Below are 18,015 nucleotides of genomic sequence, written 5' to 3' on the forward strand. Positions count from 1 at the left end.
ACAAAAGTATTTAGGCTAAAGATAAAGTGCTTCCAAACTATAGACATTTAGTAAAATGCAGACTGTACCTTGTGAAAATATTTTTTATTAGTGACCTTTAAAAACACGCACCCCACAGCTCAGCTTGTAACACCCTTACAATACCTCTCAAAAAGATTAATCTTTCATCACAAAGCTTCAAGGCAGCAGCCACTGTGGCAAGAAGGCAAGGCCGGACTGGGACAATAAAATAGTCCAGGGCACCCCACTAGCGAACATGATAGCTAAAACTATGGCCCACATTTGCAAATGCAGTTTAGAATTTTTAAAGGCACGCTCTGTAGGTTTTCTTCAGGGTATACGTGACTGAATTCATTTGTGTTTGCTCCAGGCAATGCAGCAATACTATCAGGGAGAACAACAGTAAAAAACTTCATAAAACCAGCCAACAAACTGCTAAAGAACATGGCTCACACACACATATGTCAGACCAGTCCATCAAGCACTGCCTGACAGCCCTATAGGTCAGCCCGACCCTGCAAGAAGGCTTGTTTCTTGTCAGTCCTTCCCTCAGCTTCACAGAACTGGCACTGTGCCTCCCTTTCACTAAGGCTGAGGCTTCGCAACTGTCAGAATTAACCGTTTTAGGGTGGTTGTCCTTAAACAAAAAGTAGGCAAACTTTCTGTTAAATCAAATAAGTATGGGCACCTCGTGACTCACAGATCCCACCCGCTACGACCTCTGGTCAAGTTGGGCTAAATGTATATCATGCAGAAATATATCAGTGGCTTTTAAAATATAGGAAATTATGAGTTGAGGAAATAATGCATTTTCACAGTTTCTGTGTGGACCTAATAAAACATGTTTGAAGACTAAAAACACTGCAAAATGTTTTGAAAGTTGCTCTTAATAGCATTTCTTCTCCTTGCCAGCAGTGACAAATTAAAAAGTTTTAACTCACTGGTGAGATTCTCCTGTTATTAAGGTTTGAAGAGGCTCAAAATGCCTCTACCCATGTGCACAGACAGCGCGAAAGCAATCAGTGTTAAATTGGACCCTGAGAAGTTTTATTGAAAGCTACAAGGATCCCATTTTCAATCACTTGAGGTGATTGGTGGGGAGCAGGAGAGGAAGCAGCATGAACTAGGGTTCCTCAGGCTACTTGGTGAGATGTCATCCAATGTTTGAAATTGCGTTCCAAGCTAACAGCGAAGAGCGCAGCATTGAGCAAGCACAAAGCAAAATACTGTCTTTCAAATTCCATTGAAAGGTGTTTCTGTGCAGGCCCCACTTGGGTTCAACAAGTGTGGCTGAGTTGCACCTGGCACCTTAAACCCAGGTTTGCTGTGTTCCTCTGAGTTGAGCTGATACCCACCACCAGTTCCCTGTCTTTTGTGAAGAATACAGCTCCCTTCAGAGATGACAGCTTCTGATGACTGTAGGATATCCAGGTGTCCTGCATTGATTGTATGATGTTACAACGCGATCCAAAAGATCGCGGTACATCACAACGCATCTTTTACAACACAAGTTGTAACCACGACTTGCGCTGTAGGGTGCTGGACTTAGAAATAGTAAGATTTACTATTCCAACTCCAGCCTACGTACAGTAGGGAAGGTGTTGGAATAGTAAATCTACTTTTTCTTAGTCTAGAGCGCCCTCCAGCGCAAGTCGTGGTAACGACTTGCTTTGTAAAAGACGCGTCGTAAGGGCACCGCGTTGTTTTGACCGTAGTGTAAAGGCTGTTTACCCCTGCATTTGCTGGGCAATGCCTCAGTTTTTCACATTCTGTCCAGGTACATTTTAGTAAATTTAGCAGACGTCCAGGTTTTCAAAGAGGGTGGACTGAACACACATGGAGATAAGTTTTCATCTGTTCAAGTACATGATTAGTTTGCAGCTCGTAGCAGGAAGTAATTTAGTTAACAAAGGTAGTGTGTGTAAAAATTGCATAGTTTTCCCTTTAGTGCCTCACTGTCTGTATGTTCTATGCTGGTGAACATGCTTGTGAAATGTCCCAGTTTTCTGATTTCAAAATCTGGTCAGATAGCTGTTAAATTCAGAACTACAATTCCCAGAATGTTACTTGAAATTGAAAGGAAGAGTGTTTATTATAGATTACCCCCAGCACGCCTCCACCCCCATTTCTCACATATTGATACCCTCTGATTGATGAAGTCCCTCAATACGGAGTCAAAGATGGGGAAGTTATGGTCTAATGACGTATTTGACACTAATTAGCCTCAATTTGAGCTTCTGTCCCATAAATGCAAGAGAGGCCTGTAAGGTCCCACACCGGGAGTGCCTGACAAGTAGGGATTCTGCTGCAATACTTTGGTGGTCTTGCTTGCCACGTGCAAAGGAAAACCACGTTGGCCCTTTCCCGCTGTATGTTGGAAGGATGGGCATATTTAAAAAAAAAATAACTATAGCCTCCCTGCTACTACGCCAAATATGAATATCACATTACCAAGGCTATGGTGTCCAAGCTTCTCCCCTCAGCCTTGAAATCTATTGTCAACTAGAGTGACAGAAAGGTTTTCAGGTGGATGTCCTTGACTACTCAATTTACTGCATACTCTAATCAGGGCAATTTTTAATGCAGATTTGTTTTTCATTTACTTCAATGTTTTATAAAGCGCTGATTGTTATCTTGTGATGGCTTCTGAGCACTGAGTAGAAGTGGGGCAGAGAACGTAAATCAAAACAGTACAACATGGAAGCAAGCAGTTCACTGGAGTCTAGTATGGTGAAGCCTCCCACATTCTTTAATAATGATTTTTGTCTGAAGACAAATCATTTTCTATTGCTAACCTCCAGGCGGGTGAGCACCAACCCTTTCCAAACTATTTATATCCAGAACTCAAGTGAAATCCTAGATTCATTATCTACTGAAGATTCCAAAGACTTGGTGATTCCCTGAAGAACGTCGTCTCAAGTATCACTTTTAGGGATACCGTGATCAATTTCTTCACAATGGAGTTATCATTTTGTCCTCCTGTCCTTCGAACATCTGGACACCGGAGACATGAAACATGCTACCTGGAAGATGGCATTTCAAGTGGTTGTCACTTTCTGCTGGGCAGTTTTGAGGAAGCTGTTACATTTCTACGCCTTAAGTGTTTTTTCCCAAAAGACAAGTTTGTACTATGTGCAAATTCTTTGTTCTTTCCAAAAGTTCTCTTAGATGTTCACATTAGTCAGGAGATAATGCTTCTGCCTCCTTCCAGAATAGTGCTTTTGATGCCGGAAAGACTGCTCTTTCTCAAGACATTCGAAGATGTCTTAAAGCTTACCTTTACCCTTACTGGATGCTACCCATATGCTTCAAAGATGGGCTTTTCATCCAACTGTGGAAATTCCCTGGTAGAAAACAGGCATTGATTCTTGTATTCTCTAGTGATATAAGCTCTTCACCACTGCCTGTTTCTCCCACTCACCAGGAGGTATGTGTCCTCTATGTGCACACAGTGCATGGAAAGATTCTATCCATCGCCGTACAGCATCATGGCCCTTGAAGGAAGATCACCAGCAGAGCGGCCATATGTGTTCTTCCGACCACACTGTGTTCAACTGTATGACATCGGGAGGGAGGTCGAAAATGAGGGGAACTGCCTGCTCATCTGTAATGATTGCTGCAGACCAGTTGGCAGCACTGTGCAACATGAGCATAGGGAACCAGCACCTGAGTAGCTACAAAAGGTTCTGCTTCCTGGTCCGATCGCCTGTTATTTATGAGGAAGCTTATTAATAAAATTCCATCAGTATGCCCTAGTGGAAATAAAAGGTAGGGGGTTGAAAGCAGGCACTGGAGCAACAAAGTTAGAGACACTGTAAAGAGAAATTATGAAAAACTGGGAAGAAAGGACAAAGAGAAATAGAGAGAAAGTGAATACTTGGCAAGAAAAAGAAAGCAGAGAAAATAGAAAAAAGAAAAGATAGAGACTGCAAGAAAAGTTTTCTTAGGAGCAGAATATCCCTGACGTACTAACTCGTAGCAGTAGTCGGAGCCCCGTGCTTCTCTCACTCAGTGCCTTGGAGGCATGGCCATAGTGTGGGTGGGGGAAGTATTTTAATTTTCTGGCTGCTCCCCATCTCTACGGCCCACTATGTAAGGATGACCAATGACATTATTATAATCTTGCTGATACCAAAAAAATCCCTTGATAACATTTTTCTATTAACAAAACAAGGAACTACTTTATTAAATAAGCAAAGCATAAATTATACTTTTTGGACACAAGCTAGCAACATGTGATGGATTTGCCTTAGTAGATAGGATTGGAATGTTACAATTTAGTTAGTGTATCCTACTCCTTTATATGATACACTGTATGGAATGACAATTATTCACCATAACACATTTTGAAGCACTGACAGAAGAACTTGTATTGACAATTTGCATTTATTTTTCCAGCTGAAGCTTTCCAGACCCTTCTCAGTTCTTTTCCATGGCAATCCAAGTTCAGCATCTATGCAGAGCACTCCACTCACAGTCACCGGGACGAGATCACTATTGGCTGGAAAGGCAGAAACCAGGTACAACCGCTGCCAAGTGCAGGCGATGTGAAAGAATTCATTGTTCAGATAATCAGTGCCAGCAGGATCTGGCAGCAGAACAATGTGCAGGAAGCGGATGCAAAAAAACCCTCTTTTATATAGTAATAATATGTTGCTGACAGTTCAGTATGATTTCCTTCTTCCTTACTGCACATCAGAAATGTTAGTCAAGCAAGAGTTAATTATGAGTGTATCCTCACACTTCCCTTCACTTTATTTAAATGCTAATTGAATTCCTTCATCAAAGCAAATTAATTATGCTGATTGTTATCTACTGAACATGTTTGAATTATTATAAATTTGAAGCAAAGAAAAATATAATTCTTCTCTATAATTTAGTTGTTCATATTATAAGGAGATGGGCCGACAGAGGCAATGTTCAAAGTGTACTCGTACTAAATGTCTAAGATTTAGAATGTCAATTAAATAATCAACATACGTCATGATAAATTAAGCAAGGCTATGTTTCTGAAAGTACTTTTTAATTCTTAAAAACACCAGGGGCCATAACAATTTATCTCAGGCTACGTCATTGGTTGTACCAGACTCTGAGTTACCAATGCCAGTGATGTTGGTATTTCTGAGTTAAGGAAATACCACGCACTTACCATATGTCTTCTGAGAAATGGCATTATGTACACATTTGTATATCCACATTGACTCCTATGCTCCATTTGTGGGTGTTTTGTTATTTGGACATTTTCCCTGCTTTGAACAGGCGAAGATTCGGGTTGAAAACCCATTAATATTTATTCATTTCAATATTTAACTTAAAACAATGCACATAGTATTTCTGAGAAGGATCTATCAGAGCATTCATGCTACTGCTTGCAAAGATGTTTTCATTTAAGAAAAAAGAGAACAAAGGAGCTAGGGGAAGAAAAGTCTAGAAGAGGAAGAAAAAGCAGGAAAGGAAAGGTGGGAGGGGAAGAGTGTGGGCATGAAAAAGTTGCATGCTTATTTACATTTTGATTTAATTATTTTTAAAAGCAAGTATGGAGAGAAAGATATTCTCACAAGACAGCAAAATGTTTTTCACTGCATTCATGGTTGGGTCAACAACAAGGCAGCAATACTAAGCCTTTAACTGAAATGTATGCCATAAAACCTAAATAGGCGAAAAGATGGCAGTACAACTGAATAATGTCAGGTTCCTTATGGTAACAGTGTCCATAAACAACATATTTCTGAATATCAGTATAGTTGTATATGATGTAGTAGACCTAGGACACATAAGTCCCATCAAAAATCATTTAGTGGAAAATGTGAGATTCTATCTCCATATTAAATTGGACCAGATACTCCACTAATAATGGATCTATAATCAACAGGATGTGCATATTTGTTTCTAAATCTAAAATATGCATGCTCTTTTTATGAGTCATGAATGCAGTCCAAATAGAATCATGTATCCTCACACTTCCTGGACATCCTCCTGGACCTGTCAGCCGCCTTCGACACGGTCTGCCACCACACACTACGAACACGCCTCCACAACGCCGGGATCCAAGAGAAGGCCCCGGACTGGACCACCTCCTTCCTCTCCGGCAGAACACAGAGTGTCCGCCTTCCCCCCTTCCGATCCGAAGCCACCGAGATCATGTACGGCGTAACCCAGGGCTCATCCCTCAGCCCAACTCTGTTGAACATCTACATGGCACCGCTCGCCCATGTCGCCCGTCGGCACGACCTCAACATCATCTCCTATGCCAATGACACCCAGCTGATCCTCTCCCTCACCAAGGACCCGCACACCGCCAAAACCAACCTTCAGGAAGGAATGAAGGCCGTCACTGAATGGATGAGAAACAGCCGACTAAAGCTGAACTCGGACAAGACGGAGGTCCTCATTCTCGGATCCACCCCTTCGGCCTGGGACAACTCCTGGTGGCCGACCGCACAGGGAACCACTCCAACACCCACCGACCACGCACTCAACCTAGGGGTCTTCCTCAACTCCACCCTCTCCATGACTAAACAGGTCAGCGCTGTCTCCTCCTCCTGCTTCAACACCCTCCGCAGGAACTACAAGTGGATTCCCACTGAAACGAGAAGAACGGTCACCCAGGCCCTTGTCAGCAGCAGGTTGGACTATGGAAACGCCCTCTACGCAGGAGCCTTGGCCAAACTCCTGAGACGGCTCCAACGCATCCAGAATGCCTCTGCACGCCTGATCCTTGACATCCCTCGCTGCAGCCACATCACACCCCACCTGAGAGACCTGTACTGGCTTCCGGTCAACAAGAGGATAACCTTCAAGCTCCTCACCCAAGCACACAAGGCACTCCACAACACCGTACCAACGTACCTCAACAGACGACTCAGCTTATACACCCCCACCCGCCAGCTCTGTTCCGCCGACCACGCCCTCGCCACAGTCCCCCGCTTCCGAAGAGTGACCTCAGGCGGCAGATCGTTCTCCCACCTCCCTGCCAAGACCTTAAACACCCTCCCCATCCACCTACGGCAGACCCAAAACCTGCTGACCTTCAGAAAACTCCTCAAGACCTGGCTTTTCGAGCAGTAGCAGCATTCCCCACTCCAGCGCCTTGAGACTCTCATGGGTGAGTAGTGCGCTTTACAAATGATATGATTTATTGATTGATTGAGCGACTCTTGACCCTGTCATCAGGTAGGTCGCCCCCCCTTGGCACCACACGGTCCTCCCTGTGCTGTGTGCATCCCCGCTCTTGGTGCCACCTCGCTCCGCCGCCTGATTGCGTGAGTCCCCTGCCCTCAGGTCATGTCCCCGTCACTGCTGCCTTTGTGACTGTGTTTGTTTTTGCTGTATCTGCTGTATTCTCCTCTGCATATACCTGTGTCTTCTGCCCTTTGTGCCCCCTGGTTCCCCTTTACCTTCTTTACATTTTGTGCCCCTTTCCCGCGTATTACCTTGTTGTTTTCCCCGTCCTAGCCCTCTGTTTCTTTCTCGTCGCTGCTCACTGCGGTCCCGCCCCCCGCCGTTCCCATTCACCACTCCCCTCCCGCCTCCCAGCTGCTCCTCCCTCCCACAGCCCCTCATATGGAGGCCGCGCGGTGGTAGAGGGAGCGATCCTTGACCCTGTCACCAGGTAGGTCGCCCCCCTTGCCACCACACGGTCCTTCCTGTGCTGTGTGCATCCCTGCTCTTGGTGCCACCTCGCTCCGCCGCCTGATTGCGTGAGTCCTCTGCCCTCAGGTCTTGTCCCCGTCACTGCTGCCTTTGTGACTGTGATTGTTTTTGCTGTAACTGCTGTATTCTCCTCTGCATATTCCTGTGTCTTCTGCCCTTTGTGCCCCCTGGTTCCCCTTTACCTTCTTTACATTTTGTGCCCGTTTCCCGCATATTACCTTGTTGTTTTCCCGGTCCTAGCCCTCTGTTTCTTTCCCCCCGCTGCTCCCTGCGGCCCCGCCCCCCCGCCGTTCACATTCGCCACCCCGCTCCCGCCTCCCAGCTGCTCCTCCCTCCCACAGCCCCTCATATGGAGACCGCGCAACGGACGCACACAGCGGGCGCGCCACTGGTGCACCAAAGGCGCGCCTAAGGCAAGCCCGTCTGCGCCTGTCCGCATCTGCACCGCGCCCAGCACCAGGACCCCTGGCCCCCGCCGCACCCAGAGCACCCGACTGAGATACAACTCCGCCGCCCTCAATGCACTCAACACCGGACGAACACCCGCCTGCTACTGAGCCACCCCGAAGCGAACCCACGGACCATTCACCTGCCACGCCTGCAAATACACCTGCCTCCTATCCTCCAGACCACCAACCGGACCCCGCACCAACAACAACCACCTCTCCTCAACACACGCTCCATTCACCAGCACGCCGTTGAACTATGGGACCTCCTCGATACAACAGCACCGGACGTCGCCTTCCTCACGGAAACCTGGATGAACGCCTCCTCGGCCCCTGACATTGCCATAGCCATCCCGGACGGCTACAAGATCACCCAGAAGGACCACGTCAACCAAACTGGAGGAGGAATCATCGCCATCGTCTACAAAAACACCATCAACATCACGACCATCACCGAAGACACACTCCCCGCTGCCGAACACCTACACTTCCAGATTCACACCGACCCCAAAACCACCCTTAGAGGAACGCTCATCTACAGACCCCCGGGCCCGCGCACACAATTCAGCGAAACCATCGCCGACTTCATCAGCCTGCACGCCCTAGCCTCATCAGAATACATCCTCCTTGGGGACCTGAACTTCCACCTGGAGAAAAACAGCGACAACAACACCACCACCCTACTCGACAACCTCGCCAACCTCGGACTCAAGCAACTGGTGAACACCCCACCCACATCGCTGGCCACACGCTCGACCCCATCTTCTCAGCCAGCAACCACGTCTCCTTCAGCCACTCCTCCGGACTACACTGGACTGACCACAGATGCATCCACTTCACCTTCAAAAAGACTACATCCCACCACCGCACGCAACAAATCCTCCGCAGATGCTGGAGCAAAATCACCACAGACCAGCTCCTCTCATCGCTGAGCCAGAACCCGCCAGCCCACACCGCTGACACCAACGACGCAGCCCACAACCTCGCACAGTGGATCACAAACTGCGCCGACGACCTTGCACCACTGAAGAACCCCCCAGGCATGTCCGGCAACAAGAAAACCTCATGGTTCACAGAATCGCTCAAAGAATCAAAGAAATCCTGTCGAACCCTCGAAAAAACCTGGCACCACGAACGAACTACAGGAAACATGACAGCCCTCAAGATCGCCACCGGCGAACACCACCAGCTGATCCGCACCACCAAAAGGACATCATTCAAAGAGCGACTAGACAACAACACCCACAACAGCAAGGAACTCTTCAACATCATCAAAGAGCTCTCCAACCCCAACACCAGCAACAACGACGTCACACCGTCACAAGAACTCTGGAACTCCCTTGCCACGTTCTTCCACCGAAAGATCGCAGATATACACAACAGCTTTGGACCCCAGACTCCGCCTCCAGTCACCAAACCGACGACCCCTACCACTACCCTCAGAGCCTGGACCCCCATCAGCACTAAAGACACCACCAACGTCATGAACTCCATCCACTCCGGCTCCCCCTCGGACCCATGCCCCCATCATATCTTCAACAAAGCCGACACCATCATCGCACCCCATCTCCGGAACATCATTAACAACTCCTTCACGTCAGCCACCTTCCCTGAGAGCTGGAAGCACGCAGAAATCAACGCCCTACTGAAGAAACCCACAGCGGACCCCAAAGACCTCAAGAACTTCCGCCCCATCTCTCTTCTTCTCTCTTCTTCCCTTCCCGGCCAAAGTCATCGAGAAGACCGTCAATAAACAGCTGACTGCTTTCCTCGAGGCAAACAACTCGCTCGACCCTTCCCAGTCCGGGTTTCGAGCCAACCACAGCACAGAGACTGCCCTCATCGCAGCCACCGACGATCGCGATGGACAATGGAGAAACAACTGCCCTCATCCTCCTGGACCACTCCGCAGCCTTCGATACCATATGCCATCGCACCCTAATAACCGGCCTCTTCAACACTGGGATCCAAGGAAAGGCCCTGGACTGGATCACCTCGCTCCTCTCGGACAGAACCCAGAGAGTCCGCCTCCCTCCCTTCCGCTCAGAAGCCACCAAGATCATCTGCGGCGTACCCCAAGGCTCCTCGCTCAGCCTGACCCTCTTCAATATCTACATGAGCCCCCTTGCCGCCATCCCACTCAAACACAACATCAACATCATCTCCTACGCCGGCGACACCCAGCTGATACTCTATCACCCCCCTCCGCGCCTTGAGACCCTTACGGGTGAGTAGCGCGCTCTATAAATGTTTTGATTGATTGATTGATTGATTGATTGATTGATGTACTGGTTAGAAGTGATCCCTTTGACTTGTACATTTATCTGTGCCTGCTCTCTCACATGTGATGCAATGCTAGCTCCTTTATCGACTGACTTACTGTGTGTTTGCTTTTGAATTTAAAAGTCAATAATAACACATATAGAAATATGGATGAGTAGCAATGAATGACGAAGTGACTTCAAATAGACAATCGCAGTGAAGCTGTAGTTATCTTTGATCTCACTCAGAAACTTGAGGTAAAACATCTAAGGTAGTCACTGTTAACCCTCTGCAACTTAATGTAATGTAAAGCCCACCTTAATCATCTGCCTGTGCTTTCAACAACAAGTCAAGGGTAGGGAAACCATAGGTGCCATTGTACAACATGACTTAGCCTGCTCCAAGTTTCACATGGTGACCTGCCACCGACATCCACCACCCTCTGGCCATCACGCCACTCCCTTCCCCAAAATAATGAATTTCTGTCATCCTGCCCCTCTCTCACACCACCCTCACTATGACTTCCACCCCAAACATTTAAAAAGTCCCTAGTGTCCTGCTAATTACCCCCTACACAAAAAAGAGACTCCCCCTCGTATTGGATATTCTCATAATATAAACCACACTCACGTAGTCCCTCTCTACTAACTCCAATATTAACACACTGAACTCTTGTAAGATGTAAATATGTCTCATTTATTATAAAAAGTATTTTATATTCATTACAATCAGTATCTTAAAAAAACACATACATAGCTTTGTATTTGGTCACAAATGGTAGTCCTTCAAATAGAAATCTAATCTATATTCCATCAGAGTTAAAAACACAATTCATACATTTTTACAGGCAATATCACATTAAAAACACTATAAAATCACATAATACATAGAAAAATCACAGAAGAATTCTAGACGTGTCCGCTCAAACCGCCACAAAGATATCACTTTAATTTCTGTCTCTGATTTAGCCATTCTGGTCATGCATAACATGAATCATTCATTTAGCAGTTGAAAGATTTTGTACAATACTACAACATCACCTTGCTTTCTCTTTGGTTAATTTGATGAAGGATTATTGGAAGTTAGACTGGCTTCATTAGTATCTAAATGGGCAAAGGACAGATCTACTCTGCAGTGTTCTTTAATAGATGTCATATTTATCGATGGCCCTGAACCCCTCTGATTCTGGAGTTTTCTAAATAACAGGCACTTGGTTCAGATCTCAAGTAACAGTTCAGATAGTTCAAGAATCAAGATCTCTGTATTTCCAGGGAACTCCAAATGTATTCAGCAATTCCAATCATTATTCCTGAATTGGATTAGATACTCTGCCCTCCCTCCAGTTCTACTGGATCACTAGTCAGATAGGAGTTTGGCTTGATTAGACAAACTTGTGAGGTCAAAGATTTTCAACTGAAACTTAGCCATTGAAATAGATAGGAGCCTTATTGTTCTTTTAAATAAGTATTATGTGGTGTTATTTCTGCCCACGAAAAACCAGGAGTTAATAAGCAGTTGACTCCATGAGCTACTTTCCTGTCCAGTGCACTTCAAACCCTGGATGTAAAAGCTTCGTAGAAAATGAGAATTAGATGCTGTGCAAATAATGAGTTTGTTGCCAAGCAGTTAGTATTGTTATTTTTGATTTCAACGTATATTATTAAATTTTACATACAGTTATCATCGCTTTACCATTACAGCCCAAACTGGCTGTCTTTGCCATGGTTACAGGTAGTTGGTATACATGTTTGGATGTCCCCCTTTCCCCTTTCGTGCTAGGAGAATAAGAGTGGTTGAAAGGGAAAAGAAAGAGAATAGAAGCGAGAAGGGAGGAGATAGTATACACAAGAAGATTACTTTAGTCATGGGCCTATTCTGGGCCTGTGGGGTTATGCTTTGTAGGCAGGCACCCTTCTTCAGCCGAGTTCATGGGGGTTCCTAGGGGTCCAGGTACTCGTCCAGTGATACCCACATTCCCCTCGTTGCTGGTCTCCAGGGTGAGTGCCGCAGAGCGGTACTGTCTGCGCCTCTGAGGTACGTCACCCAATTGAGCCAGCCTTTGAATGTCACCTTAGTTGTACCCTTGGATAGTACCATTTTCACTCCTGAGATCAGAACAGGTCCCTGTCGTATTGTGAATCTAGCTCCAACAGTCATAAACATGGTGGCAAGGGTAGAGAACTCTGGTTTTAGTGTGCACCCCAGCGCTTTTTTAATGAAAATGAATATTTTCTCCCAGAACACTTTAAGTTTGTGCAGTAGAAGATGAGGTGTGCTAGGTCTCCCTTTCCGTTGTTGCAGTTCCAATACAGGTCGTTTTCACTGAGGCCTAGCGCTGCTAGACAAGCTGGGGTCCAGTAGGTCTTGTGTAGCAGCCAGAATTTTGTCATGAGAGGGAGGCCCAGAGGAGATTCAGTTCCTGCTTGCTTAGTGTGGTGCCAAGTTGTTTTGCCCAATAGTCTGCTAGTTTATCATTAATTTTGGTGGCGCTAGGGCGTAGAAGCTTGTATATGTGTGATACCTGGTGGCCTATTCTGTTGAGTTTCGTCATGTATTGTATAATTGATGGGTTGTGTTGTGCTAAGTTTGCTTTTGTCAGTGCTGTTCTGATTTTTAGGAAATTGTAGAGTTATGTCTCTCTTTTTAGCGTGGTGAACGGGTTGCCTCCCTCTTCCAGTTGGGCTGGGTAGGAGATTCCTTTAATCTTCCATGTCTCTATGGACAGGGGTTTCCCCTTGTACGTAATCCTGGTGTTGGCCCACAAGGATTCCCATTTCAAGTACCTTACACTATTCTCCATTTTCCTGCCTATTTTGAGCAGGGCCATTTTTGTGTTTTTGAATATTGGGCTGGAGGCGTGTGTGTGTTTATTGGCTGTCAGGAATACCAGTGGTTTAAGGTTGTTTAGGATGGCTCGCTCTATTAATAGCCATACCGGCGTGTACCCCTGAGGGGGTGACATCCCGTAGGCTCCTTGTTTTGCTAGCAATGCAGTTTGGAAGGTTCTGTAGTCTGCTAGGTTTAATCCAACCCAATTTTTTGTCTAGTTTTGGTTTTTTATGCTTATTCTCGCTTTTTTGTCTCGCCATAGAAATGCATTAATCATCTTGTCTAGCTTGCGGTGGAAGCCGTCAGTGAGTAGGAGTGGGAGCATGCTCAGCAGGTAGTTAATCATCGGGGTGATCATCATCTTGACTGTTTCTATTCTACCCCACCATGTTATAAATTTGGGGGACCAGGACTCTAAAAGAGTCTTTCTTTGTCTTCCCTAATAGTAGCTTCTCATTTTGGTCTAGTGTGGACTTAAGGTCATTGCCAAAGTGTATCCCTAGTTATTTGATGAATCCCCTTTGCCAGGCAGGACCCCCCCAATGAGTCCCTAGTGGTAAGCATGTTGAGGGGTTTGCACGCTGACTAGTCCCTGTTGAATTTATATCCTGAGTAAATTGAGTATGTTTCTATGGTTTCTGTCAGAGCCGCAATGGAGGTCGTAGGTTGCTCTGTCACAATGAGGATGTCGTCCGCATGTGATGCTGATCCCCTTAACTTCCTCATTAGCTTTGATATCTCTGATCAGGGGCTCCAAGGCCAGCAGGAATAACGAGGGGGATAAGGGGCATCCCTGTCTTGGTCCGCGTTGTAGAGCGAAGGGATCGGAAACTGATCCATTAACTATAATGCGTGCTCTAGGGTCCCCGTACAGTGCCGGTAACTTCCGTGTGTATGTTTCCCCAAGGTTAAATGACCGCATGCATTGTTCCAGGAAGTTCCAAGATACCCTGTCAAAAGCTTTCTCAGCATCTAATGTGATAGCCACAGCTGGCTCTTCTGTTTTGGAGATGAGTTCTAGTATGTGGCATAGGAGTCTGGTGTTGCCGTGTGACATGCGGGTCTTTAGGAATCCTACCTTTGAGTTGCTTATTAGTCTCGGTAGTATGGGGTTTAGTCTTGTGGCCAGGATTTTTGCGTGTATTTTGCAGTCCACATTGATTAGAGATATGGGCCTGTAGTTTTTGGGCAATAGTGCGTCTTTGCCTTCCTTTGGGATTACTATTATGTTAGCTTCCGACATGGATTGGGAAACGAATCCATTCTCGGCACAGTGTTTAAACAACTTTTTCATGGTGGATTTCAGGTGGGTTAGAAAGGCTTTGTAGATGGTGGCTGTGTATCCGTCTAGGCCTGGTGCTTTGTTATCCTTTAGGGACTTGACTGCCATCTTTATCTCGGCTGAACTTATTTCCTGTCCTAGCTTCTGAGCTCCTTCATTCGTTAGTTTTGGGAGGTCTAATCTGTTCAAGTATTTTGTAAGTCCTTGCCGGTCTAAGACCTGATCTTTATGATAGAGTTCTGGATAGAACTCTTGGAAGATTCGTAGGATTTCTTTATGTCTTGTGTGTGTGTTGTTGTGTGAGTCGGTGATTGATGAAATGGTGAATTGTGTTAGTTTGTGCTTTAGGTAGGAAGCTGGGCGCTTCCCCGCTCTATTAGCCTCACAGAGATTAATGGCCTTATATTTGTTCACCCACAGCCCGGCCCTCTCTCTCAATATTTTGTTGTACTCATATTTTTTCCTAGTGAGCTCTGTTAGGGTGCTAGTGTTCTGTGTGTCTCTGGCGTGGGCAATCTCCAGTCTTTTGATGTCCTGCTCAAATTGGGCCAGTTGTTGGTTAGTGTTTTTGTTGATTTTGGGTTTGATTCCTATTATTGTGCCACTGACTGTTGCTTTAAGCGCATCCCATACAATCTTGGGGTGAGTGTCTTGTGTGTCGTTGTGCCTAAGGTAACCTTTTATGGCCTCCTCTATTTTAGTTTTGTTTACCTGGTCTGCCAAGACGTCACTATTAATCTACCATCTATGGGGGATTTCTTTGTTGTGGCACCCGCTCAGTTGTACACTGATGCACGAGTGGTCTGAGAGTAACCTAGGTGCAATGTCAGTGTGTTCTATTAGGTGTGTGTGGTCCTGTGATCAGTATGTAGTCTATCCTGCTGTATGAGTTGTGCGGGTTAGAGTAGGTGTAATCTCTAGTGTCCGGGTGTTGGAGCCGCCATGGGTCTTTGAGGTTGAGTCTGTTGCACATGTTCTTTAAAGTGTTGTGGGCACTTGAGGGTTGGGAGCAGCAGTGTGATTGTCTGTCTAGTATGTGGTCAAGAGCAATGTTAAAATCCCGGGCCACCACTGTAAGGTTATTCTGAGGGATGTCGTCTATCTTCTGTGAGACCTTCTCTCAAAACGCGGGGTCATCTGTATTAGGGCTGTATATGTTGGCAACATGAATGTTCTACTCCCCGCTTATCAGGTGTGTTATCAGGACTCTCCCTGCTTTGTCATGGTGGTGTGCTTCTATTGTTAACTTGGAGGTCCTAGTTATCAGGGTAATAACCCTGCGCTTCTTCCCTACTGCCGGTGAGCAAACTACCTGGGCTATCCAGATGGCTTTCACTAGTTTGGAATCTTCCAGAGATAGATAGGTCTCCTGCAGCAGGATCACATCTCCCTTGCTCTTAGCCAGGTAATAGAGTATCTTTTTCCTCCTGACTGGGTGGTTGAGGCCCTTACATTGAGGGAGACTAACTTTAGGTTAGCCGCCAGGGTAAGCTTGTTGGTTTGTGTCATCGGCTATGGTATGTGAGCGCTGGTAGCCCCATTTCGCTTCCCTCACTTACGTTCAGTATGCGCGTCCCCCTCCCGCTCGGGTACCATTCCTGTAATGGGTAAGGTGACTGATACCTGTAGTCACCCGGGCTGGTTCTGCTGTTCCTCAAACTTGTTCTGGCCCTAGTGTTGCTTCTTGTATAGAAATGTATAGATAGAAGTGTGTAGATAGTATAGAAGACAGTGGATAGATTATGGAAAGAAAGACAAGACAGACGACCCCTCCCCCCCTTCCCACCCGCCCTTCCTGCCCCCCTTACTACAAAATCTTGTATGCTGAACGTGCGACGACAGGATCGCCGATCCGTCCTCAGGGAGTTGTTAGTTACTGTACTTCTGTTTCACTCATCTCACGAGAGTCCCTCTACAGTCTTGGAGAAGTCTATGTGCGTTTTTGTTGACCATTTGTATATATAAGGCAAGAGTCTTCGTTGGTCCCCTCTTGTTCCTACCCTCCCTCATGCCTCCCAACAGTTTACATATAAAAGGATATATAGTCCGTCTTGGTTGTTGCAGCATGTAATTTCGCTTAACTTTCGTTCTGGTCGTCTTCTCTGCTGATTTTTGTGGAAAGACCAACCTGTTTTCCACTGGGTGTGCTCGTTGCAGCTGCGCCGGGCTCAACCCAGGCCCTCCCTGCGCTCTGTCTACTCTTTGGTATCTTTCGTGGGACAACTTCTGCTAATTGGTCTTAAAAGTCTTCATCTGGGCTATAGGAAGTCGCTGCTTCTTGCATCTGGGGCGATTGGTTCCGGAGTTTTGTGTTGGCTTGTTGTGGTATGTGTCTGCTGTGGCCTGTATAGTCTTGAGGTAGAGGTTCTTTTAGTCCAAAATTAATTTGTTCATGTTCTGCAGCGCCTTGAGGCAGAAGATATTTTAAGCCATAGTGAGTTCGTTCTTGAGGTAGAGGTGGTTGATTTCCCAAGCCTTACTAGCTTGCTTTGGTGCTTTAAGGTCGGTTTTATCCAGTGTCTGAGGTAGATCAGGTTTTTATCCAAAGCGTTCCTTCTTACTCATCGAGGTTCTGTTTCCCGTAGACTCCACTATTAGCTAAGGTGAGGCACTTCTCTTGCTGCTTCCTGCTTGGGATGTTTCCATCTCTTGATGTGTAGGGCCCTCAAGGTATCTGCTGAGCTCTCTCGGGTCTTCAAAGAAATGTGTTCTTCCTTTGTCATTTATCCAGAATCTTGTAGGGCCAGTAAATGAAAACAGGATGTTTTTCTTCCTCATCTTGTCTTGCAGGGCCAGAAAGCCCTTTCTGATGTCTACTGTGGGCTTGGAGTAGTCTTGTGTGAGGATTATCCTCTGCACATTCCACGCAATATTTTGGTTTTTCCTTGCAAAACTATAGATGGCTTCTGTGTGTTGTGTTCTTAGCGGCTTGCATATTATTGGGCAAGCCCCATCCTTGTCGCTGCTTTGAAGGCTGGGACTCTATAGGCTCTATCCAACTGGAAGGGGTCTTCAAATTTGAGCTTTGTGATTTTTTGCGTCATTTCCTCGTTGAAGGCCAGGCAGGAGCCTGCTTTATCCTCTTCACCCTCCGGCACTCCTAAGATTCTTATGTTTCCCCTTCTGTTTCGGTCTTCCAACTCCGCCGTCTGCGTCCGGAGTGCTGCTGTGGTCTTAGATAGGGCCTTTAGCTCTTTGTTTATTTGTTGGTCCGCGTCCTTGATGTTACTTATTCTCTGTTCAGCCACTGGCGATCTGTTGTTTGCCGTGTGCATGTCCGCCCTTACTGCTGCTAGTTCCAGTTGGATTGAATCAGTAATCTATCTTGTGGTTTTGGCTAGGTCGTGAACCTCGCCTATCTTTTTTAGAATCATCTCCAGGGTGCTGTTCATATCAGGTTTTTGCTTGATAGGAGAGTCTATTAGTGTATCCCCCAATTCTTTTTTGGCTGCTGTTGGATTTTTCCTTTGCTCCTCGCCATGTCTGATAGACCTCTCTTCGTCTGGTGGAGTTCAAATCTTCCCCCTCTTCTTTGGATACCAG

At 46.2% G+C, this 18,015-nt stretch overlaps 1 protein-coding gene across 1 annotated transcript in view; it reads left to right on the forward strand.

The window, feature by feature from the left end:
• The window catches only part of APOLTP (apolipoprotein lipid transfer particle homolog), a 1,141,779-nt gene that overhangs the window by 833,320 nt on the left and 290,444 nt on the right, over nucleotides 1–18,015 (forward strand). The window contains exon 53 of the mRNA XM_086941409.1: nucleotides 4,399–4,520. Coding sequence (XP_086797535.1) covers nucleotides 4,399–4,520 — 122 coding nt within the window. The remainder of the gene's footprint in view (nucleotides 1–4,398; nucleotides 4,521–18,015) is intronic.

This window comes from Lissotriton vulgaris, chromosome 10 (assembly GCF_964263255.1).
Source record: "Lissotriton vulgaris chromosome 10, aLisVul1.2, whole genome shotgun sequence".
In the NCBI taxonomy this organism is placed as follows: Eukaryota; Metazoa; Chordata; class Amphibia; order Caudata; family Salamandridae; genus Lissotriton; species Lissotriton vulgaris.